The sequence below is a fragment of the Protomyctophum bolini genome (genome assembly GCF_963924005.1).
Source record: "Protomyctophum bolini genome assembly, chromosome: 16".
NCBI classification, from domain to species: Eukaryota; Metazoa; Chordata; class Actinopteri; order Myctophiformes; family Myctophidae; genus Protomyctophum; species Protomyctophum bolini.
The window spans coordinates 20,894,865-20,921,591 of NC_137877.1; the positions used below are offsets into that span (position 1 = coordinate 20,894,865).

Consider the following 26,727-nt stretch of genomic DNA (forward strand, 5'->3'; position numbering starts at 1 on the left):
ACCAGCTCAGGACTTAAACTTAGGGCTGAGATGTTGAGTCAACGCGCACTGAATACGCAATCAGCTCCCTAGGAGTCAACAGCAACCCTGCGGCCACCTATAACGGGCCCTGGCATTAGCATCCAACTCAAGGGGTATGGGGGGGCGTGATCCCCCCTCCTGCCTACGACATGAGAATTTATTAAATCTAATATTCCATTTTGATGCACCGTCCTACGCACATCAATGAGCTGCACATTTCCATTTAAATGAAACCCAAAAGAGAAGTAGACTAAATGTCCATTGTGCATTTTTGTCATCTTGGCAAAAAAGTAATTTACATGGTCTTTGATTTTACTTTGTAACAATGAGATGCTTGCTTGAACCTCATTGATAAAGCGCATAATACGGCTCTTTCTCCTTTTTCTTCACTAAATTGTGATTTTTCATGTCTGACAATCCCCTTACAGTGGGTAGACATCCAAGGGGAACAAATTGGTTTCCATGTTACAATCTGTTTACATAAGCTAAAGCTGGTGGGGTCGTATCTAGGTAAACATTACTGTTGACTTGTATTGATCAGTGTCCCTGGCTGCCATTGATTGATTCAAACAAACTATGTTCATTCATATTCTACAGCAGGTCCCACACGTATATCTATCCACCATGCAAAACTAGAGTTCCCCTCTGAACATCTTTGATGAATAAAAAGGACATTCCCACCGGCACGGTGTGAGGTGTTTAAATCATAAAAAGAAAATATACTCCTCGGATATAAAATTAAGTCACCTAGACTCATCATTGAGCACGTGCTGTAAAGTCAGCGGATTGAGATTTAACACGGTGGCAAAATGTAATAATCATCAGTGATGTTTATTACAAATTAACGCAGCTACCAGGGGAAGGGAGATTCTTCTTTTTTTATTAATCTTTTACTAGGTAATGAAACCCATTAAAATGTACAAGGCCACTTGATTAAGGAGATAAATTAAATAGCTGTTATGCACAGGCTATTTCATTTCCCTTGATATCCATGCATACTTTAGGTCAAAATCCTAATGGAAACAGTTTTCAAACTATTATTTATTAATTCAATTCTGAATAGTCTGTCTGTCTGTCTGTCTGTCTGTCTGTCTGTCTGTCTGTCTGTCTGTCTGTCTGTCTGTCTGTCTGTCTGTCTGTCTGTCTGTCTGTCGGTGTATCCATCTTTCTAAATCGTCACTCAGGAAGTTAGCTGTGTATTTGCATGTAGAACACAGGTGCGGCTACAAAATCCAATACGAAGCACAATCCTCCTTTTTCATCTTCCACTGCACTTCTCTTTTTTTAAGATAGGCTACATGCCTACAGGCTGCAGCTCTGCGCTGAATAATTGATTGCAGGAGTTTACATGGGGGCACGCAGCAGACCTTGCAATGCACTTTATTTATGTCTGTGGAATATGCTTCCAGTGAGCAGGTTAAGGTGAGCTGTGGCCTCTCCTCTTACCCTCCTTACTGTTGATTGAGTGCATGGTAAAAAGTAACTACGGTATAAAGTACATTTACTTACTTACGGCTTACAGCTTGGTTGAATGCTTGGTTTTGATTGGTCAATCGCCAAATTCAGCTGTCTGTTATTTCTGAATAATGACCGCTCTGTTATATAACAGGCCGATGCCTAATCAAACCGGCTGGTGCTGTGAGCACTGACTAATGTTTTTAAATGGATTTAAGACTTGTCATACAACTGTCGTGGCCTGCGTTTGGGCCAGAGCGGTGATAAAGCTCGCTGTATGGTTGTTGACAAACCTTTGGACAAGTGTGACATACTTTGTATGCAAGAAACATTTCTCGCCAAACAAGACCTTGAGAAATTAAACTGTTTTAATGATAACTTTCATGGGGCTGGAGAGTCCTGCTGTGCCTCGCTGATTTACTGCTGTTTCTAACATGACAGACATGTAAACACACACACAATGTCATTTACAGCTAAACATTGCTCTCACAAATGTTTTTGAAAACATATGAGCGAGTAATAGACGATGCAGTATCCGAAAATGGATTCTATTTGATCAACTCATTTCCTTGTTTTCCGACTGTGCTGCAGCTGGGCAGACGCCAGCCAGTGCGACACAGGAAATACCTCGTTTTGTTGTGCTTTGGGTCAATTTATAAATGTATGTTTTAAAGTAGCCTGCATGTAATAATAATGTATGGCTGGTAATGAGTGGTCATTGTTTATATATAAATCACCGACAGGCTGATTAACCACCGACGCATAGCGGATGACAATGACCACTCAGCCATACATTATCCCTTACTTGAGGTATTTCCAATTTCCAATACTTTTACTTCTACTCCACTACTGCTATTTTCTTTATTATACATTTGAAAACTTGGAATGGGACATTATGCATAATGAGTACTTTTACTTTTGGTGCTTTAAGTACATTTTGATGCTTGATAATGTATATTTTTAAAGCATAAACATTTTTAACTTGAATATTTGCTTCTTGGGGTCCCGGAACCAAAATATTTTGAGATGCGGGCCGACGGCCACGTTTCTTTCCAGAAAACTGTGAGGATTTAGAAGACATTTTTAGAATCAGCCTCAGGTCTACAGTATAATCTCCTCTTCTTACCCTCTTTCCTGTGATGCGGGGTGGTGGAGTCACCGTGGAGCTGCACACAGTAGGTCTCTCTGGTCTGGACTCCTCCTCCACACAGGGCGCTGGCGTTGGCCAGCCGCCGGTCCTGCTGGCTCAACAGAGGGGCCACGCGGCATCCAGCCCAGTCCGTGGTCCTCCACACATACCTGGTGAGACAGACAGAAAAAAAAACGTCATGTACAATGTTATACTTAATCTACTAACATTGTCCCTGCTGTCCTATACATACTGTACAGTACAGCCAACCAGGTGAATAATAATGTATTCACAGACCGAGTGACTGTGGGTAGAAATCTTGTATGTCAAAGGAAATGGAAATAAAGAACCTGTGTTCCAATGGATCCAGTGTAGTTATTATTTTGATGTTGTATAATCCGCCAACCTAGTCCCCATATATGGGGGACATGGGGGGGGCAACAGACTTGAACTCATGCTTTCTTCATGCCTGAGTGTTCAAGTTGCTGGCCTGGCCAGGGGGAGGTATTATTTAATACAGAAGGATGGTTTTCCTGCTTTCTTTGTCACACCTCCAACGGTGCCATGGAGGACTATGCATGGCAGGGGCGTCCTCTTCCCTGAGCCAAGCCTAAGCCTGACCGCATACCAGAAAGGTAAGTTTTGCTGCAGGGTCATCAGCTGGGGACCACCATTCATGGATGTTTTGCCCCGTGGTCTCAGCCAGAGCCAGTAGCTTGCTTTCTCTGCTTCCTCTGACAGTTCTTTGGTGGCCTTGCTTAGCCTGGCTCCCCGTAGACCCACGTCCTTGAGCAGGCGTGACGTGGAGCTACCAACAAAGCCTCTAGCTCCCACCTCCACCGGGTATGTCCTCCTCGCACTCCATCCACTTTCCCTTTTTTAATAATTTTTATCCCACGATTTTGTAACCCATTTTTCACCCCTGTGTCAATTATCTAATGTGATCCTGTGCTCTACACACCCTCCGCCAACCTAGTCCCCACTCCCCATATATGGGGGACATGGGGAGAGCAACAGACTTGAACTCATGATTCCTTCATGCCTGAGTGTCCAAGTTGCTGGCCTGGCCAGGGGGAGGTAGTTTAGAGACCAGGATTACTGTATGTTTTTTGTGAGGGTACCTACGTACCCTAGGGCAGTGGTTCCCAAAGTGGGGTCCGGGGACCCCCAGGGGTACCTGAGGGAGTTCCAGGGGGGACCGATCTATTTTGTTCATGTTCATAAAGTGCTAAAGTAAAGCAGTGGTTCCCAAACTTTTTCATGTCAAGGACCCCCAAATTGACACTACTTAGCCCGTGGACCCCCATTTGAAAAGATATGCCAGGGACCCCCATAAGAGAAGACGTACACATTTAGACGTCTACATTTAGATGAGAGGGTACCTGGAAAAATATCTACCCCAAAAGGGGTACCTGGTCCAAAAAAGTTTGGGAACCCCTGCCCTAGGGGACACGGGGAGAACATGCAAACTCCACACAGAAAGGCCCTTTCACCAACCCCGCCTCGGGTAAGGGCCTGATGATGCGGAGGAGGAGACACGCTGCCAGCACCCACAGCGTCCCGAGCGGGAATCGAACCCAGGACCTTCTAGCTGTGAGGTGACAGCACTACCAACTGTGCCACCATGCCCCCTGCTATTTTATTTTCATGTTTTTATATTGTATGTTATCGTCTATGCACCCCAGGAAGATTAGCTGTCGCCCCGGTGTCAGAAAATGGGGATCCATTTAATAAACAATAAAAAATGCATACGTGGATAATATACATACTGCACATGCACGCACAGGCACAGATATTGTGGGCCAAGTGCAGAGCTAGTCTTCAGGGTTTGGTCTTATTTTTCATAATGTGGACATGAATGTACTGCAAAACATGATGCATAGATCTATTATGTGGATCTGAAAAATAAGTAATACGAACGGAGCGTTCCTCCTTTAGCTGTTCTGATTATGTGGAAAAAACTTCAAACCAACTGCTCTGGCCTTAACTATGAAAAATGCTGTGATGCAGAGACCAATAATATTGGTGGGAGTTTAATAGAAGAACAGCCTGTAGTAATCTATCAAATGCTTAATTTCCGTAATGAGTTTTCCTTAATCATGTAAATCCACCGCTCTGAGGCGCTGCATGTAGCAAATAAAAAATCTACTCGAACGGCGAAAAAAATATTCTCTATTGACTACTTTGTTTACCTCACAGAATAACAGTCATGGCCCTCATCTCTTTGCAGCAGCCTTTACATATCAATGAGCTTACACCTCTCCACCCCCAATCCTCGGAACCGACAAAGTGAATTTAAGGCTCCCTCGACATTTTAGGCACAGAGAATATATATATATATATATCCCAAATGTATTTTGATTGTTTATATATGTCTATATTTACAGACTCTGGGCATTTTCTCACACTTGTCCAAGCGAGAAGGCTTGAAATAGGAAAATTCAAAAAGAAATTATTTGGTGTCACAGCTGAAAGTATGCCTCAAATCACAAATCCATAATTATGTAAACAACCTGTCTGCTTCTGGGAGGGGGGACATCTGAGCACCACTTCCAGCCTTTCATTTTGTAAATCAAAACATTTCCTGTATTTCCTTACAGATGGTGTGCTGTGATTTTTTTTTTCATGTGTTTATGAGGTGACAGTACTTCATTAGACCCCTTGGTGTGGTTGTTATGTGCAATGATGTCTTCAATTTGTATTAAATATTTCTTCCTGGAGGCTGAAACCTTGACAATCAATCGTGCCAATGAAAATAACAAAACATTGTGATATAGTGACATCACATTATCATCCTCTCTCCTATCCCCCTTTATCATACAACCCCAGCTGTTCAGTTCCACCCATCACCACCCACCAGGCAAACCAGGCATACTTAATGAACTGGTGGGCGTGTCCGCACGAAAACGTCATTTTAACGTCAGACATAACCATGAACAAACTGGAGATCTGAGCATTTGTGGTCGTAGTGGCATATCATAAGCAGAGGCATAGATCCCCACAACCAGCACCACTGATCTCATTCCCCCCAGATTCAGCACAAACATGAGGTTGAATTAATTATATTATGCCACCACAATGTAGAATGCCCTACCACCAGTCATCAAACAATGAGACTCCCTATACCCTCCTTCAAAAGCACCATAAAGAGCACCTGTCTGCAATTTGCAACTTGACATGAAACAAGTCCCTCACGCCTCGTGACACATCACGCCACCATATATGTCCGTCAGTCCGTCACACCTCGTGTAACGCTCCATATATGGCCGTCTCCATATATGAAGATCACGACAGTGACGACACTGACCTCATCAAACCCTGGATAGCCATAAATGGAGAAGACTGGATCATCACCTAGATCTCCATACTAAAGGAGGAACGCTCCGTTCGTATTACTTATTTTTCAGATCCACATAATAGATCTATGCATCATGTTTTGCAGTACATTCATGTCCACATTATGAAAAATAAGACCAAACCCTGAAGACTAGCTCTGCACTTGGCCCACAATATCTGTGCCTGTGCGTGCATGTGCAGTATGTATATTATCCACCTATCCCCCTTTATCATACAACCACAGCTGTGGGTGCAGCTTCAGTTCCACCCATCAACACCCACCAGGCAAACCAGGCATACTTAATGAACTGGTGGGCGTGTCCGCACGAAAACGTCATTTTAACGTCAAACATAACCATGAACAAACTGGAGATCTGAGCATTTGTGGTCGTAGTGGCTACAAAAATTATGATTTATGATTATTATCTTAGTTTTAAGTGTAACTGTTGTATAATTGCAATATTACACCCGAGGTGGTGGTTTAACGTCATTAATGAACTTCTGCATTGCTTTCAGCATCGCAGGCGTGCATTAATGTCATAAAACCACCCCTTCTCGTGTAATATTGCTTAAGTATACAATTATATACTAGGCTATACAAATTATTTATAAATACATAGCAAAAGGAGCTCACGTGTTCAGAACGTGTGGCATCACAACGCCAGAAACCATGCAGGCATAGAACATATCCCCACGGTCTATAAAAAGTAATGACCAGACAGCTGGGCATATCATAAGCTGAGGCATAGATCCCCACAACCAGCAACACTGATCTCATTCCCCCCAGATTCAGCACAAACATGAGGTTGAATTAAATATATTATGCCACCACAATGTAGAATGCCCTACCACCAGTCATCAAACAATGAGACTCACTACCCTCCTTTAAAAGCACCATAAAGAGCACCTGTCTGCAATTTGCAACTTGACATGAGACAAGTCCCTCACGCCTCGTGACACATCACGCCACCATATATGTCCGTCAGTCCGTCACACCTTGTGTAACGCTCCATATATGGCCGCCTCCATATATGAAGATCACGACAGTGACGACACTGACCTCATCAAACCCTGGATAGCCATAAATGGAGAAGACTGGATCATCACCTAGATCTCCATATAGGGAGCTGACCTTGTAGAGTTGGCCGAGTGGCCTAGGCTCCAAAAATGAACAAGTTCAGGATTACCGGTTTTGGGTTCTTTATTTCTCTAAAAATAATCAATATATAGACTTGGACAAATAGATTTACAAAAACAATGGAAACTTAAAGCACAACTAAAGACAACAAATATACAGTGACTGCCCTAAAGGCTACCCCTTAACTAAGGGCCCTGGCAGCGCTCCCGGCTGTTAAAGGAGAATTCCATGCTAGAATGCTTTCTTATCTTTCTTACCTTTCTTTGTAGTCGTTACGTCCCCACCGAAGAGGTCCAGGTGTTTTTTTGTGCAAAAACTCCCTTATTGGCTATTTTCCCTACCATAAGCCCTCAATGAATTGCATTGCATTGGATGGGAATTGAATGGGGCTATGGGGTGTTATGCTAATTCGCTTATTTCCATCGAAAGAAGTAGTAAAGTGTGCGGCTTGGGATATTATTTACATTATGAAGAGAGGATATATACAAAGAAATTATCATTTTGAGCGATGGAAATAAGCGAATTAGCACAACACCCCATAGCCCCATTCAATTCCCATTCCATTCAATGCAATTCATTTAGGGCTTATGGTAGGGGAAACAGCCAATAAGGAGCTTTTGCACAAAATAACACCTGGACCTCTTTGGTGGGGACGTAACGACTACAAAGAAAGGTAAGAAAGCCTTTTAGTATGGAATTCTCCTTTAACGCTTTGCCTGCCCAAGTACTACTGATTGTCTGTCCCTTGCAGCCTCCCTTTATAGGGAGTGAATCCTAAGTACAGATACCAATTAACCATCACTTAGCTTTTACAGAAAATTCCCCATACCACAGGAATAATCTAACTATTAAATAAATGTTGTACAACGTAATTGAATCTGAGCTCCCTGGCATCCTTCGATCAGTTTTCCTTACCCACCCATTCTTCCTCTTCGATGTCTCCATTTTGACTGAAACCTGTCCATTCAAACTTTAAACGGGCCTGCCCCAGCGCCCCAAAGACATTAGTGCAGCCACGCCCAGCAGCTGGCGAAAACTAGAGTTCTCAACAGGCCCGAAAATTGAGGCCCGGCCATACCATGCCCTCATCTAACCCTGTACACTCAAGACACTGTCTCCGCTGCCACCCTTAGATCTCCATATATGGAGCTGACCTGTTCTGACATTCAATATATGTTGATCTGACCTCATCAAACCCTGTACACACAAGACACGCTCCATTGATGTCCAGTACAGCATTAATTCCATATGTTGATCTGACCCCCCATGCCAAAGCATCAGCGCTCGCCCAGCAGTCTGCCGTCTCACAGGCGGATGCGTGCAGCGCTGTGCACGCGACCTTGCCCTTTAGGGCGTCTTACTGGTTATAGTATAGTATTGTATGTTTTGATGCATTGAATACATCGGACCACATTGGAAACAAGCCCTCAGGGATTTCCATGTTATCAATCTTACTATTATTGTATAAATGTACTTTTTGCAAACTCTAAATTATTCAATCAATCAAACCCCCCCATTCCAGCAAATCCAAGCCCTGGCCACCACTGTTCATCACCTGGGACAGAGTGGAAGTAGATCTCCCATGATGTTACAGGCCTCTTTCTCCTCCAGGGCGGGACACTGTCTCCCTCCGTCGCCCACGGCAATGTGCGTCATGGTCCGCCTGCGCACCCGGTACCCGGGGGACAGGTCTGTGGCGCGGCCGCGGCAGGTCTTGGAGCAGAGGCTCCACGACGACCAGTCAGACACCTGGCAGTCCTTGGGCATCACGCAGGCCTGGAAGGTCAGCGGCGTGTTGTCCTCCTGGGCACAGAGGCTGCAGCGCCACAGGGAGCGAGGGCAGTGGGAGGAGAGCACATGGAGATGGAGAGAGAATTTAGAGAAAGTGATATTGTTTGGTTCAGCCTATAAGGAGAAAGTATATTTCTCAGCTTTAATTTGACAGTGTTCCAGTTGCAAATTCACTTGTTTATCACATGTCCTGTGCTGTGTGAGTACTTTCTCCTTGACCTGAAGAGCATTTGCATTGCGGCCTGAAACCCTAGTTTGGTAATAATTCTGCCCAAAAGAGTTAGTGTCCGAAGTGTCCTTGAGCCCTGATTTCTCCCGATGTGCTGGTTGGTGCGATGCATGGTTTCCGCTGCCATCGGTGTGTGAATGTGTGTGTGAATGGGTGAATGTAATGCACAATCTCTGTAAAGCGCCTTGGATAAAGGCGCTATATACCATTTACCAAAATATAGGGATGCCGGGGTTAATGTGTTAACATTTTAAATGTTGATATTATCTAACATAAATATCATAAATATCAGACAGTCTACATTTCCCAAGAAGAAATGCATGACTGTATATAATTCAGTCTGACCAGAAGCAGGAATAAAACATTATACCCACCAGCCATGAAAAATGAATGACCAGAAGTTCGATTTCCCCAGCAAATCGAAACTTTGAAAACATACATCTCCGACACAAGAAAGAAACAATAATCTGATATAAAGTTCATGCCATTGTCGCACTCTCAGACTTTGATAAATAAGGTTTGCAGGCAGAGAGTGGGAGAGAGAACGTTGGGGGGAGTATGACAGATGCCAGCTGACTTTGGCATTTGATTAGGCTATGTGAGGCAGACTTTGGCTGCTTAGAACAGAGGTTTGGAAATAACACATCAACTCTGAGAATACCATCTAAGTCACAGAGCTGACTGCTAGATACAGTATCTCCACTTTGACAGAGGAGAAACCTTTTCTGCTTCCACTGCACTGTGACACATTATTATCATTATCGTCTGCAGTGTGCGACAGTAACCAAGTACTTAAGTATTTTTGGGGTATCTGTACTTTAGTACTTGAGCATTTGTATTTTTGGATACGTTTGTCTTTCACTCCACTAAGTTTCAAATATTTTTGGAAGAGTACAAAAAGTACATTGTGAATTAACCACTTACGCCCATCATTTCAAATATTGTGAAGCTCATAGCTCATAGCTTGCAGGTCTTCTATTTGTACTATTATATAAAAACAATGCATTGATATTAAAAGGACTATACATTGCATTACCGGTTAGATTTGCTATGAGTTGATTGGAAAGGGGCCAACTCCTAGTCGTGGTTGGTGGGAATACGTTTTATCCCTGCTCCTGGTCAGACACACACATTTATTTTTTGGGAGATATAGACTGTGTGGTATTTATGTTTCATAATATCACAATTTAACAATTAGTAATAAAACAATTGTGTGTTAACCACATTAACCCTGGCATCCCTCTTTCAGGCATTTCTATTTTTAAATGTGACAAATTGTGTCAAAAATAATGTCAAACTATAATAATTTATTAACAAATACATGAAATACATGAAAAATTACAAATATAGCCAATCTGTGTACATAGCCTACTGTAGGGCTTACGTAACTGGTTAAGAAAGTGCCCCACCTCTTTTTATTTGTATTTTATTTTAATTTAATCAAATGGAAGCCTGCATACAGCGACAAACCAATCTGCACAGTACGGGCACGGAGCAGAATCCATACTCTCACTTATGAATAAATGCATTAGTCACATAATTACAATTTCCATTGTTTAATTTGGACAATTTAATTTGTTAGGTATATTGTAATGCAAGTGCCGATGCCGATTTTTAGGTGGGATTTTACTTGGTAATTAGACTGTAATTAGAAAAGCAGAATGAGGCAGGGGATTCAGGTGGGAAATTTATATTCAAGGGGCTCTAAGCTCGCCGCATAAATGAATATGTTGATGAGATGCTGTAAATTATTTCCTCAAGATCCGTGCTTCTTCGCCGCACGCCGGTGTTGAGCGCCAAAAGTAGCAGACCTGCATGTCGCGGGTGCGACGCATTGTGAGCTTGCAGGTGTGCTATTTTTTCTGTGCAACGGAGCATAAATTAGGCTTTTCTGTCGGAGGCATAACAGCCAAGTGATTCAGCGTGGTTTTGTGGGTAATATGGCGGTATCAAACACAATCACACCACCTTCATCTCCCTGATGATTGTCTTTTAATTTCCACGGCCAAGCTGGCCAGAGGATGAAGAAAGCTCCAAATGGAAACTGACAGTGTTCCAGAATCCAATATCGTCGCTGTCATGCAAAAAACTTGTATCTCCACTACTTTGTACGTTTCTTCTTTTTTTCTTCCCACATAAGTTCATTATTGCAACCTACTGTATGTTATACTTATATATACTACGTTCGAAGGCATTGCGCGCAAACGCAGCGGAAAGAAAATGTTTCGACCGTGGTCGAGATCATGGATTTCACAATGATCCAGAAGCTGTTGCAATGTGCTTTAGAGCCCTACTATCGTTATTTTTGAAGATTTTTTGAATTATTTTGCCTAGAATGACATGCCCATAACCAAGTAGAAACTGGTTCTGTCTGTTTGTGTTTTTTTATGATTATTTAACTAATAAAAAGTATGAACAAGAGCTTGAGACTAATATCAACTACATTGAACACACTTTCTTGTGTTCATTTTCTTACGTGTTTTGGACACAGAAGCAACGGTATCAAACATGAGAATGATTTATGAGCTGGCATTTGGAACTCAACTCCAACCCTCTGTTGTCAGACTGTTTTCTATTTTACTGAGGACCATCAATCACCCGACTATCCTGATCCTGGCCACAAATGTAGAAGTCAGTACAGATTCAGAACCATAAAACGGTGTAATTCAGATGTGGCAGAGAGGATGAATATTGTTGCTGTCGGGCCGAAACCTCTTACCTCCATATTTTTGTAGCATGTAGCACAAAAAAGTGCCGCTAAGCGTTGCGTTTCGAGCTTTTCAATTACTGCTTTTTAAGTTACTTTTGACTTTGAATCCTGAAAAGAGTTTTGGACATGAGGTTTCCACCCAACAGAGACGATATGGAATCAGACGCAGTATGTGTTCTCAATTTCACAGCTAAAATGGTAAAATGGTAAATGGTGCATTTATATAGTGCCTTTATCCAAGGCGCTTTACATAGATTGTGCATTACATTCACCCATTCACACACACATTCATACACCGATTGCGGCAGGAAGCCATGCACCAACCAGCACATCGGGAGCAATTTGGGGTTCAGTGTCTTGCCCAAGGACAGGAGGAGCCGGGATTCGAACCGCCGGCCCATGGAACATTGGACGACCTGCTCTACCTCTTGAGCCACAGTCGCCCCGCTAATATGGAGGTTATGAAAAATACTCTGGAACCCCCTCAAGACCAGCTGTAAGCCCCCAAGGACCCCCAGTGGCTCTGCAGACCTCACTCACGAGTGTGACAATTTCCTCACCGCATGCTATTCAAAATAGATTATACATCGTTTGCTGTAGTCTGTGCTCAGTGTGTGTGTGTGTGTGTGTGTGTGTGTGTGTGTGTGTGTGCGTGCGTGCGTGCGTGCGTGCGTGCGTGCGTGCGTGCGTGCGTGCGTGCACACACGCACGCATATAATAGTGCATATAATAGTGTCAGCAAGTCGTAACTGTTTGTCAGGCTAAAACTTGTATCTCTATATCTATCGATAACACAAATATTTTCTTCTGGGTCCCTGCCAAAAAATATTTTCATATATTGGTCAAATCCATATTATATTCATTTAGGGGTCCTTGGTATGGAAAGGTTTGAGAACTACTGATCTTGTATATCTGCTATTTTTGCCATAAAGAAATGGTAATTATAGGAATGCCAGGTTGAAAGTGGATCTGATTTGATTAATTTAACCAATGAAAATAATTAATTAACAAGAGCTTGTGACTGAAATAATAAATAGTCCCTCCAGAAAAATCTAATCCTTGATTATGCAGTTTAAAATCCTTGATTATGCAGGTTAAAATCTTAAATTTTGCAATGGAATATGCATTTTTTTTGAAATGTTGTGAAATATGCAGAAAGTTGTGAAATATGCAAAAGGTTGTGAAGAATTTGGGATTTTATGTGATTTTATGTGGTGAAATATGCAGGAAGTTGAAAAATATGTGTGAAGTTTGTGCGATTATGCGCTGTGCGTGGGTGCGTGCGTGCGTGTTTCATTCTGAGAGAAATCCATTGCTATCAAACCTAAATACTAGAGATAGCCGGAATAGCAGACATTACGAGGTTTGACATTTACCACAATAGTAGAGGCATTACCATGCAAATAGGGCACTGCAAACACAGGCTCACACAACACTTTACCATAATTGAAAAGTTAACAGGCATAAAATAATTATCGCTTCATTTTCCCCAGCCCACCTCCACAGCAAAAACCACCATGCAATGTGTTGGTGAGTGACCCTCGATTATCCACAAGTCACATTAGGGGGACTGAAGGGAGTGTGGAGACATGATAAACAAACCTCCAACATATTCACTGTTCAGTGTTCACCTGTTCATGCTGCATCCGTTTGGAGGAGATTAACACAACTAAGCTCTTTAATCATATCTGATTCACAGGCCTGTTCCCCAAAACAATCTGCACACCAATTATCATTTTCATACAAAACAGCTGCTTCTTCTGCACATTGGTTTGAATCTAGGATTAAATCCTGGTTGTAAGACTGATTTTAACCACTTAAAACCCTATTATATGTCTGTAGTCCCCCTTCTACAACAAATCACTTTGCCCAGATTTGCATAGCCAACTTTTGGGGTATGTTCCACCTAGATTACCGATGCTATGGTTTCAAGTGGTTAAGTAATCTGTGATGTACCCCAGAACAAGTTATGAGGGCATTTTGCAGCATTCATGCATTGCCTACCTCAACATGGCATTCATTCATGCCTACCTCAACATGGCATTCATTCATTCATTCATGCCTACCTCAACATGGCATTCATTCATTCATGCATTCATGCCTACCTCAACATCGCATTCATTCATGCCTACCTCAACATGGCGTTTTTGCCATCGTTCCGAGTGCAGCGGACCTGTCGGATCTGGTAGCCCACCTCCAGCTCCCATGACATGGGGTTGGTGTGCGTGTGATGGTGGTGATTATGGTGGTGATTATGGTGATGGTGGGATGTGTGCTGCTGGGCGTGCCGCTTGACGGTGTTGTTTTCCTCCGTGCCGTTGCTGAAATTGACCGTTGTCCTTCCGCTCGGCAGGACGCCCTTGTGATGCGGCAGGCGACATTCACTCCAGGGCCCCACCTTAAGGCTGTACCGGTACTCGCCCTCCCCCGTGGGACAGTCCACGTGGGCAGAGCAAGTCCTGATCTGGGTCAGGTTGGGGCAGCTGGAGCCACCATACATGGGCGTGGCCAGGACGTGGCGGGTCCGGTGCTGCAGGCCGGCGCCGCACGTCCTGCTGCAGCCCGACCACGAGGTGAAGTCCGACACCACACAGTCCTGAGGGCAGGGGATGAGGCACGCCTGCTCCCCGGCCGGCCTCTGGGAGAAGAACTCGCATATCCTCGTGGCGACCACCGTTCCGTTGGAGGTGCGAGCGCACCTCACCCGGCGCCTCTGGATGCCGTGTTGCGCCGTGACGCAGTCGCCGGCGGTCCGCAGCTTGAGCTCGTTGGAGAAGAACGGGACCAGGACGCAGGCGCCCCAGTCGGAAATGTCCCACTCAAACAGGTTCTGGTGCCACTCACAGACCCGGAAGCAGTGGCGCTGGCTCTCGGGCTTGCCGGCGTGCTGGCAGTGCGAGTGGTGGGTGGTCCAGCCTTCGGTGTGGACGCACCACACTGTCCTGGTCTGAAGGCCACCAGAGCCACACTCCTCGCCAATGCACTGTCCCCACTGACCTGAAACACACAGGAGTGACATATACATTAAATATTTATTTTCATTAAATCAGGGTTTCTCAACCTTTTTGGAGCTCTGGACCACCAACATATTTTGAGCAATGCTCAAGGACAACACCAACCCACCTAAGAAGGCATAACACAGTCATTTCTATTCTATTCATTTATTACAAAAAATTGCAGATCTGACACCACTCACAAGGTGTCACAGCGTGATACATATATCAAGCCGTTTGAGAAAGAGAGTGCATTAAACAATAACAATAAAGCTTTAAAAATACATTTGAGTTTGTTGGTTTAAATTTCGGCTCCCACACAGATTGCAATTTAGCCCAATTTAAGGCCGTTCACTTAACCTTCATGTTTGCCTTATTCATGAGGAGTAAGGAAAGGACTATGAAGCAATCAACCCAGTAGTTGGCAATAAACATTTTCTTGTTGATAAAGCACCAGATTCACTTAAATTCAAGAAAAAGCGAATGGATATTCTTTCTGCGTTCCATGCGTGCATTCGATTCACCCTGCAGCGCAGTTACATTTGCAGTTCAATCAGGCCTAGAATGAAGATCTCTCATTTCTTTGCCGAGCTGAGAAATTAGGCTTTGTCAATTTCCATCTCCAGGCTCTGCAGTGCAATATTAGCAATTATTTAACCACACACCACCAAGCCTGTCACATGCAAATCCAATGAGGCCAACCTAGGCCTGTAAGATGGATACAACAGAGATCCAAGTGTTTTTGTTGATTAACCCCTGTGGGGTTAGCATGGATGTAATTAAACTCTAGATGAGGTATTGGAAAAATGGCTGTCATTCCGATAAGATCTGCACACCCTGCAGATTTTTGCCACGGGCATGGAGGTATTAAACTCTCATTTTATATAGCGCTTTCATCCAAAGCGCTTTACATAGATTCAGACTCATAGATCAGTGAGTCAGTAAGGGAGCGGATTGAATTGGGATGGACATATTGGGCACCAACATTTGAAGTAGAGAGTTCTTCCGGGTGCTCAAAACGCTGCGTGATGTGCTGCGTGATGATGTACCACTGCCCTTGTGAATATAAATTAATCTTGTGTTCATGCACCTGTTTGATTACAATAGCTGTATGTTCCTCCAAACACAGCTGGCTTTTCTTTTCGCAGATAAGTGACGGGACCGAGGCTACATAGCCTGAAGGAATGGGCCGCTCTGATTGGTCTAAAAGTGTCATTTCACTACGCCTTTAAGTCCAAGTTGAATCTCAAAGCCAAGTCTCGAGTCCACACCTCTGAAAGCTTGCACAAAATAATGTACAGTACCCCACTCTTTTATATTGTGAACTTGTGATGTGAAAATTTAGCTGAGATTTGAGTAAACCAAGATTGTGTTCAGAGCAGATTAGTACAAGAAGCATTGCCAGTATTAATTACTGAAGAAACAATGACATTTCTTGGTATTCTGCTGTTTGCTTTCTGTTCCCCATTTCTCAGAGTAGAAATTGTCTTTCTCACGTCATACATTAATAACTCATAATTCATAACTTATTAATGAAATCATTTGGGAAAGAATGTGAGGAAAATTCAAAGGGCATCATGCTTCTGTTTTCTTTCGTAGGTAGGTTGCTCTACAAAAATTATACTTTTGATTTTTAGAAGGAAAACCTAGGTTCAGTTCCTTCCTCTAACTCAGGTTGTCAAACACATTTCAGGTCCCAGGCCGGTTTGTTCATAATGTGACTTCATGCAGATCGGATTACTTTGTATTAAACAGAGGTCTGTGCGTGTGTGTGCAACTGTGCATGGCTGCGTGCCTGTGTGCGTGCCTGTGTGTGTGTGTGCTTCCGTGCCTGTGTAATGTGTGTGTGTATGTGTGTGTATGCGTGTGTGTGCGCGTGTGTGCCTCTATGTGTGCGTGTGCATGCGTGCCTCTGTGTGTGCGTGTGCCTCTGTGTGTGCGTGTGCATGTGTGCCTCTATGTGTGCGTGTGCATGTGTGCCTCTGTGTGTGCGTGTGCGTGTGCATGTGTGCCTCTATGTGTGCGTGTGCATGCGTGCCTCTGTGTGTGCGTGTGCGAGTGCATGCATGCCTCTATGTGTGCGTGTGCATGCGTGCCTCTGTGTGTGCGTGTGCATGTGCATGTGTGCCTCTATGTGTGCGTGTGCATGCGTGCCTCTGTGTGTGCGTGTGCATGTGCATGTGTGCCTCTATGTGTGCATGCGTGCCTCTGTGTGTGCATGTGCATGTGTGCCTCTATGTGTGCATGCGTGCCTCTGTGTTTGTCCGTTTTCCACCTGCTCTCATGTCTCTGTGCTCTATATTATAGAGCACAGAGACATGAGAGCAGGTGGAAAACCTGCATTTTGTTGTTATAGAGTCTATAACAACAAAATGCATTACTTTTAATGGAGGATTCTTTCTGATAAACAAAAAGGTTGAATTATTACTTTGGAGCAGTGCTTCCCAATCTGTGGTTTAAGAGGATAGGGTCAGAATTATTTATGTTGTAGCACATTCACTGTTCCCCAATTCACATGTTGAAGCATTGAACTGCAAACCTTAGATGATCCCCACAGTCCAGGAAGACAGACACCTTTGTGTGCTAATACTAATACATGCATAGGGAGGGTCATGGTTGATTTCAGCAGACACACCTGGTCTGAATCAAACTTGCATTGCAAGGTACTTGCATTGCAAGTAACTTGCAATGTTAATTCCACAAAATGGCCAAATGTATGTCACCAGATCAAAGAATACACACCAGCACTCTCAGTGCATATTTCCCATATCTTTGAAGTTTGAAAATAACTTTACACCATCAACTCTTGATGAATGATGAATCTGTTAAACACATTGTCTTTAGATGTGAAAGGGTGTCAGATTTCCAACGCTTTTCAAAGTCTTGTGTAATGGAAGATGTGAGAGAGTGTCAAACTTTAGTCTTTTAAAAGTCTTTGAAGCAATTCTGTGGTAGGTATAAAGGCAGTAGTCTGTTAGGTTCTTGGAAATAACAAATTACTTCTTGTGATCTGTTGAGGAGCCTGTCACAGTATGTTAACAATCTAAGATTATAACTGCCACTACTGGCCTCCTCCGCAAAGCAGTGGTTCTCAACGTGGGAACCCAGGGTCCACTGGGGGGTTCTTGAGGGATCCAGGAGACACTGATCCTAGCTGGTCTACAACTCTGAGGGTGTGCAAAATGGAACCAAATGCATTACGGGTCCATTTGGTTCCATTTACAGTACACACCCTCAGAGTTACGGGGGTCCATATGGCCTGATTGAAACAGGGGGTAGGCAACCTTAGGCAAATATGGGTGCCAACACTGGCACAGGGGAGGGTGATCACTGACACACAGGCATGAGTGTGAGAGAGTATTTTTGAGTGGTGCAACCTGTGTGTCCCTGGGTCTGTCTGTCCAATAGCGTTATAGCGTCTGTTCACCACCAAGTGTCACTGTTGCACAGCCTAACACACAGACACAGAGGCCAGGGAGGAGGGCTTGTACAGTACAGTACAGTACAGTACAGTACAGTACAGTACAGTACAGTACAGTACAGTACAGTACAGTACAGTACAGTACAGTCGACTCACTGAGTCTAGGGTGGTTATTTTTAATAACAAGGTGTTTAATGCCAAAAGTGTTATAGTGACAGTCTTAAGTGCTATTTACGTGAATTCAATAAGAATTACATTTATTTTAACAAACATAAATGACACACAGAGCAACCCAGGGAAATAAACAAAAGCATACTAAAACTACCCTTGAGTTTTAGACACTAACCTGACAAACAAATGGACCAAATGGGTCCTTTCTGTTTCTGAACAAACACAACACACTATAGGCTAATTGTCATTAGAACATTTGGTTTAACCAGAAAGTATCACTTCTTAAGCCGTTAATGTGGTGATCACTCAGCTGGAGGTCAAAGCCTCTGCATTCTCTCTCCTAACAGCTCACTTGTATTTATCTTCTGGCTGTCAGATGCTTTTGTTGGCTTTGACTGAATTGGGTTAAAAAAAAAAGGAAAGAAAAACATCTTGGAAATGCATCCTTTGCAACTTTACTAAACCCCTCTCTCCTCAGGGAAGTAAGGCTGGGCAGTAAATCAAACTATCCAAAATCATAGACATACGTATTCTATTGGACAGTAAAAAGAAAAAATGCAATATCTAGTTACTCAAAGTATTCTTTTTGTCCATAGAGGACACCCAGACATCTAGAAACTAGATTCTAGCTAGTTTTACCAAAGTGAAAAATGTAAGGGCACACCTGTATTTATTTACCATCTATCTATCTATCTATCTATGCATTTACATAGTGCTTTTCTCCAAAGCGATTTAAAATGCAATTCACATTCACCCAGTCTCGCACACATTCACACACCGATGGCAGAGGAAGCCATACAAGGCACCGGGGTTCAGTGTTTTGCTCAAGGGCAATTAAACACGTAGCCAGGAATTAAGACAGCCTTTCTACCCCATGGGCCACTGCCGCCGCATATGTCTGTCTGTCTGTCTGTCTGTCTGTCTGTCTGTCTGGACGTAGGGTTAAAGTGGAACAAGGTAAAACAGAATGCTATCGGTTGATAACATTCGAAGCGGGTGACTGCCCAGTGCTCACTTGATTCAAACAGGCCTATGAGCGATCAGCCTGTCTGACACATACACAAACTCAACACTGCATATTGTAATGTGTGTCTTTGTTAAAGAACTATAGTAGCTTAACCACTGATAGCTAAAGATTGAACAGGGTTATTTAGCCTCATTAAGTGGGAGAAAATAATTCACTTCTTCTAAAGTTGTATTTCAATAATGTAGGGGAAAACTTACAACACAGAGGCATGATCAACATTTTGAAATTTCCTGCCCACAGTTTGTGACCTTGTGCCTGTCACTTGGGGAGATTGAGAAAATCACTTCGTTAAACATCTCCATCTTGAAAAGAGTGGATGAATACATTCAATTAATATGTCAGCCCAGTTAATTTATCTTCCCCGTCCTTCAGTCCTATAACCCCCACAACATGACGGATGCAGATCTGATCGCAATCAGAGAGATGAGATCAGTTTGACGATTCATTTGATTACCTACGTTGGTCATAATTTCTTCTCTTCCGGAGTCATCGGGCTCTGTGCTATGGAAATAATAATTTGTTTTCTCTTTTTCATAATTGGAACTAAATTGATATAATAATGAGATCCTAGCTCTAGCAAATTGCTTTCAAATGACAACTGAGTGAAACCGCTTATGTGCTGCTCTTTGAAAGGTGCATCAGTAGGAGCTGCTGTTAACTCTCTGCTTCCCAGGCCAATGACCACGGTGGCACCCGGCACTGCTTTCATGCTGTTGCTTTTCTGCTTAAGAGGGCAATATTTCAGACTGCTGAATTGTTTCATAGTTCATCGGAGCATATCATTGACTTTATGCTTCCCAGGTGTGCAATACTAATGGAGACTTCCAGTGTGGCTCCATTGGTGCTCACATTATCATAAGTGCTACTTGCCCACTTCTTATTCAGAGCCGGTACAATGCAATAAACAAAATGGGAAAGGAAAAGTGATGACAGCGCATGAAGGTCTAGGATGTAACAATAAGTGATTTGTTCCTCGCAAATTATGTTGATTCATGAAACCAAAAATAGGCGCTACAGTGTGCATAACAACTTTAAACAGCTAAGGTGTGGTGTGACACTGACATTTTATTCCTGAGGGAGCTGATCGCCTCGTTAGATGTGGTGGGGGAATGGATTGGGGTGATCCATGGCCCTCTGGTCATTCATTTTTATGGGTCAGTGTCAGTGTCTTGCTCAAGGACACTTACCATGGGGGAGCTGGGAACTGTCCGATTCCCAAGCGGCCACTCTACCTCCTGATCCACTGCTTTACTCTACTGTATAAATTATCGTCGGGCAGAATATTCTAACTTTTTGCATCGTCACACAAAAGCATCAAAAGAAACAGATCCACAAGCTCAAAATGCACCGTGAATCAATGCATTTTGAGCTTGTAGATCTCTCTCTAGGTCGTCCTCAGACAAGCTTTCCATCATCGCTTCCAGTAACAAGTTGTCTCAAGACACTTTACAAACCAACAAAGATCTACCCAGAGCAAGCAAGATACTGTATACTTTGTTGAGGTATCCCCACAGGTTATCCTCCATTCCTCCCCCTCCACACCAATTCACTGTGACAAAAATAGCGTGTCACAATCTGACATGTTGTAAGGTGCAGATCGGCTAATGTGGCCAAATGTTCACATGCGCAGAATAGGGATGCTGCATGGGACTATAATGTGTAACACTACCTATATTTCAGCTCCACATTTTAACCATTGCAAGGAATGGGCGCAGCTGTGTTGACATGCTGGCCTTGTATTGTACCTCTGTTCCACCTGAGCACCCTGTCACACCTCACATTCCACTGTGGTCACTGATGGCATTATTTTATGGTCACCCACCCTTGGCTTGTATCAGCAACACTTTGGTACAGCGGGGGCAATTTCCAGCTATACCGATACGTGTGTATGAGTGTGTGCGTGTGTGAGTATGCATGTGTGTGTGTGTGTGTGTGTGTGTGTGTGTGTGTGTATGCGTTTGTGTGCGTGTGCGTGTGCGTGCGTGCGTGCGTGTCTATGATTTATGGAGGGGCGACTGAGAGTGATTCTTCTGACAGTGGAGCCCTAACCCAACACAAGCACACGTGCTTTCTCTCTTGTATATCTCCTAAACACTGAATAATCAACTCTCCATCTGTCACCATCAGCTGCTCCCGAGCCCCCGCATATGCCCTGTCGTCTGACGGTGTCGTGTGACGAAAATACAGTATAGCAGATCCACGTCGTAGGATTGTAGATCAGCTATTTTTGGCATACGACAGTCGCTCATTTGAATAGACGTGTTTCTATGCGTTACATACAAACATACAAACAGTATTTACCAACCTTGTTGTTGTTGTTTTGTGCCAGGGAAGCCCAAATTTATATATATTTGGCCATGGGACTGTCCAGGAGAGAAGATTTGTGTTGAATTCTTTTAATTCTAATATTTAAAAAAGCTGATGTACAATTGCATGAAGTGTCGCACTGTAAGCTTGTAGATCTGCTATTTTTGAATAGCCAACATATTATGTTGGCTATGTTGAGGTCTCCAGCAAAAGTATATTATACATGGATAAAGTGGTTAAGATGATGACATCACAAAGGTGTACTCTGCAGGCCAAAGAATACACCTTTGTGATGTCACTGATCACATGACCCCACGTTCTAGACCTCCAATATGGTAAACAGAAGGGGGTACTTTATTTATTATTTCCACATAACAACTCTAAGGTAAATTAACCCCACTTTGAGAATCAATGGGCAATGGCATAGAAAACAAACTTTCAACTCTTGACACAGGCGGGTCTACTCTGTGCGTGAGGCGAGCATGAACGTGACAATTTCAAGGGATTGAGCATCAGACTCGTCAGATTGCTCATGCTGCCCAAACCTGAACTCTCGCCTCTCACTGAGATGCAAATTGAATTATTAGGCACGTCAGTCGCTTCCCATGTGAAATGGATATTAAAGTCATACTTTCTCAACAAAATATTTCACGGGTATAATTTTCACAATAACCATTCCACACAAACTTTTTTTTTGACAACCTCTCTAGCATTTGTTGTGTCTGCCCTGAGACTCGTGCCAAAATGAGTCTCCAGGCACCAGAAATGAACCTGGAAAACATATTTATTCATGTATTTTAAATACCTACGGTTTCTGACAACTTGTCTTTGGGCGCTATAGGGCCCAGCATTCCTTTTGGAGTGGTAATTCCATATAGAACAGTGGCTCTTTCTTTCTGTATATTTGACAATTTGGCCGATGTTGACCAGTTTTTTATAGTATAGTATGTTGATGCAGTAATGGTCTTTTACATTTCTTTTTTTAGATATTAAAAGTCTCAACTGGTATAGACAGACTGTAATTACAACAGAGCTACTGTACCAGATGTGTGGCCAAAAAGACTAAAATTACTGTTATAAAGTAGGACTTCAGCATCTCAGAAAAGCAACAGACAAACAGGAAGCCCACGGCGGCTACATTACAACCCTGCTGCTCACACCACAGGGGGCCACCCGGTCCCTGCAGGGAACCCCAGTATTATTTACTATTCCATCACCATCCTGATTAAAAAGAAAAGAATATCCTTGACTACAATGGGGGAAAAAAACACACACACACACACACACACACACACACACACACACACACACACACACACACACACACACACACACACACACACACACACACACACACACACACACACACACACACACACACACACACACACACACACACACACACACACACACACACACACACACACACACACACACACACACACACACACACACACACAAACTGTAGCAGGCTTACATTTTTCATGAGACTTATGGTAATTCACCCACTAGCAAACATCCCGACATCCAATCTTGAAACGCTTTAAGTTGAGTTGTAATAGCAACTGCTAAAATAAAAGCGCCGTCAAATACACGCCGACAACACCATCAGGCAGAGATTGAGAGAAATGGAGAGAAAATAGAGAGGGGCGCGGGGGCAAGGGAGAGAGAGAGAGAGAGAGAGATAGAGAGAGATAGAGAGAGAGAGAGAGAGAGAGAGAGAGAGAGAGAGAGAGAGAGAGTGAGAGAGAAGCACAGCAGAGCAGTGCCTCAGCCGCTTGGCAACCAGTCAACAACTTGTTCCAAGCAATGACAACTCCCAGCACATTCATCTTCTATTTCCCTAACTAAGCCTTTGAACTCGGCAAGAGAAGCAGCAAGCTCCAGAAGTTTCCCAGTCTTTTCTGCAGGCTATTTCATGCAGATTCTGTTCGTTTCTTTGCTGCCCTTGCTCCAGGGACTGTGAGCGCCACAGAATCCCCAGAGTGGGGACACAGGGTCTATATATTGTTTTTCTTTTCCTGTGAGGCATTTTCGGTTTCCTTGTATGTGTTAAATTAACTTGACCAATATATTAACATGAACCCTCACATCCTTATTCTGGGCATGAATATTCAGCAAAGTGTGCATGGGCTTGTAGGTCTGCTATTTTCAGCAATGAGGTTTTTCTAGAGGCAAATTGTAAATGCATTCATCATACTGTAGTGATTTTATTCAAAACGCTTTACATATGTGCATTACATTCACAAATTCACATTCACACACCGATGGTGGAAGAAACCATGCAAGGCAACAAACTTGCACATTGGGATTCTACCTCTAGCGTCTAGCTCAAGGACACTAACTCTGGGGGGAGGCCGGGATTGAACCATCCCTCTGTTCTACCGCCCACTCTGCTATTAACTCAGTGGTAAAACACTTACGCCGGAGACCTGGATGCAAATGCGTGGTAGAACAGCTTTAAAATGACTCTAGCTGACAAGATGAGGATGCAAAAATGAACAAACAACTCTTTATAGTCTTTGTGAAACTGGACCTGAGTTGTAGCTGTACTTGGACCACTTTGTTGCCCTCCCCAGACTGCTGGGGTTTAACGGGAACCCCTTTTGGAACCCCTTTTTAAGCATCATGTTACACTTTAGCTGTTGAAAAATAGCAGATCTACAAGCTCATAGCGCGGCACCAAGTGCCACGATACGAGCTTGTAGATCTGCTATTGTTTTTAAATCGTGAAAATGTGGCGCAGATCTTTGAATATAATATATTCTTTCAAAGCGAACGTTTAACTCAAATCTTTGCTTCTGGGGGGGTACCTTGAACTACATATTTTCAGATGGGGGTCAGTGGCCAATTACATATATTTTTGGGGGTCCTTGACATGAAAATGTTTGAGAATGTTTTTCAGAAAACTGTCAGGATTTATAAGGCATTTGTAGAATCGGCCTCAGGTCTAAATGGATTAAGTGGGTAAAAAAGCTAAATGAGCTTGCTATAGGCCTATATTCCTCCCAGCAAAAAATCAACAAACAATGCAGAATTAAGTAGGCAAACGCTAAGTTTCTCACAGACTTGTTTCAGCTAATCTCTAAATCTGCAGGAAGGACAGCACACCACATTACAGGACGAGACAGGTGTCAGCATTTCCGAATTTTAGTATACAGGATTAAATGTTGTCAGTGTAGGATAGAGCAGAATGTAAAATGTGGGGTAGGTAGGGGGGGGGGGGGGGAGCATGCCGTACAGGAAAAACATCCCAACAGACAGAACAATACACAATGGCACATTTGGAGCATATTTCAGCTTTTAAGTACAGATAGGCCTACTCGTAATACGTTGTACCGTCCGGACTCCACTGGTGACGGCAATGTGTTTCACACTCTACTGCTCATAGCACTTTAATTGCTTTGACTAGGATCGGAGTCCAAATCAATTACTTCAGCTACAAGTATGGCTGCTGTTTGTTTGTTTCTTTGCTTTTTCACTTCATAACGTCCAATCTGGAAACATAATGAAGAGAGAGGAACAAAAGCTCAGCACTTCTCTTTTGCTTTCTATTAAATGTTTTAAGTATCATTTCCATATCTATGTCAATAATGATTTTCCCTTGAGGGAAATAAAGGAATTAAATTATAAATGTACAGCGGAAACCTTAAGTAATCATTTTAATCTTTTATCCACTTAAATATCAATGCCCTATTTTATACTTTGTTATACGAGTTGTATGTGTAGTGTTGCAAAAATAGCTACTCTACAACATTATTGTGAGCTTGCAGATCTGCTATTCTCGCTATTTCCCTAAAATATTCTAAAATATAAGGTCAGAGGGTAAAAGTGGTTAATTCTATCTGTGGGTTTGTTTGCGAAAGTAGGTCGCAGTCACGCCTCATGTCAGTCAGTCCGTCAGTCACGCCTCGTGACATGCTCCATATATGGCTGTCTATATGAAGATCACGACACTGACCGCATCAAACACTGCGTATAGCCAATAGCCAAAAACTAGAGTTCTCAACAGGCCCGAAAATTACCTACCTGGGCCCTAACTGGGCTGACCCTAGGCCCAACGTCACAGCGCTTTGCAATTAAATGGTACATCTGGTGCAAGATTTTTTTTACTTACTTAGTAAAAGTGGCAATACAATATACGTAAAGTACCAAAGTATCAAAGTACTTTGAAAATAGATCTACAAGCTCACAATGCGTTGCATTGCAACGCGTACGTGGTGAGCTTATACGTAGATCGATTATTTTTGAATATCTGAAGTATACACTTCTTGGGCGTATTATATGTTTTGAAACATTAATTGTAGTGGAGTAATTTTTTTAAAAGTACTTTTAAGTTGCTTCTGAGATCTACTGTATATTCTAGTGGAGAAGAAGTACATACAAAGTAGGCTACCTCAAAACTGTACACTTAAGTACAGTGCTTGAGTCTTGGTTACTTTGCACCACTGTTTGTCACGTTTGTTTGTTTGTTTTAATTAAATGATACCACTGCCACTGGGGTGTCCTTATGTATGGAGCCGTCCTTCACCCCCACACTTCCATCACACTTAATGCATGAGCAGCGAGAAAGATGCATCCTTAATTACAGGTGTTTGCTTGCTAAATTGGGATTAATTCAGGATATCGTCGTCGCTTTAATTTAATTAAATAAATAAATAACATTTTATTTTGAATTGGTCCATTTTTCATGAATCAATGCCCAACTACAGTGTCACACAAAAATAGCAAAAGTATCCGATCCGTGAACTCGAAGCGCGGTGTGAAGCGGTGCGTTTTGATATTTTTAAATATTAATCCTGAAAAGGAGGTTTCCACCCGACAGAGAGTAAAAATACATTCTGAGTGATGATAAAACGGTGGCTGTGCAGAAGGACACATCAACCGCCGGAGCTCGCCTTGCTTGCACCACACAAAATGATTAGCAGCTTTTGATAGAGAGAGAGATTTCTGAATATATCTCGGTTTGAATAGTAAATCAGCAATAAACGTTCATTAA

General features: G+C 42.9%; 1 protein-coding gene across 1 annotated transcript in view; it reads right to left on the reverse strand.

The window, feature by feature from the left end:
* The window catches only part of thsd7ba (thrombospondin, type I, domain containing 7Ba), a 235,165-nt gene that overhangs the window by 116,157 nt on the left and 92,281 nt on the right, over positions 1-26,727 (reverse strand). Inside the window, exons 4-6 of the mRNA XM_080786436.1 lie at positions 13,942-14,806; positions 8,635-8,895; positions 2,603-2,775 (exon numbers count right to left, since the gene is read on the reverse strand). Coding sequence (XP_080642562.1) covers positions 2,603-2,775; positions 8,635-8,895; positions 13,942-14,806 — 1,299 coding nt within the window. The remainder of the gene's footprint in view (positions 1-2,602; positions 2,776-8,634; positions 8,896-13,941; positions 14,807-26,727) is intronic.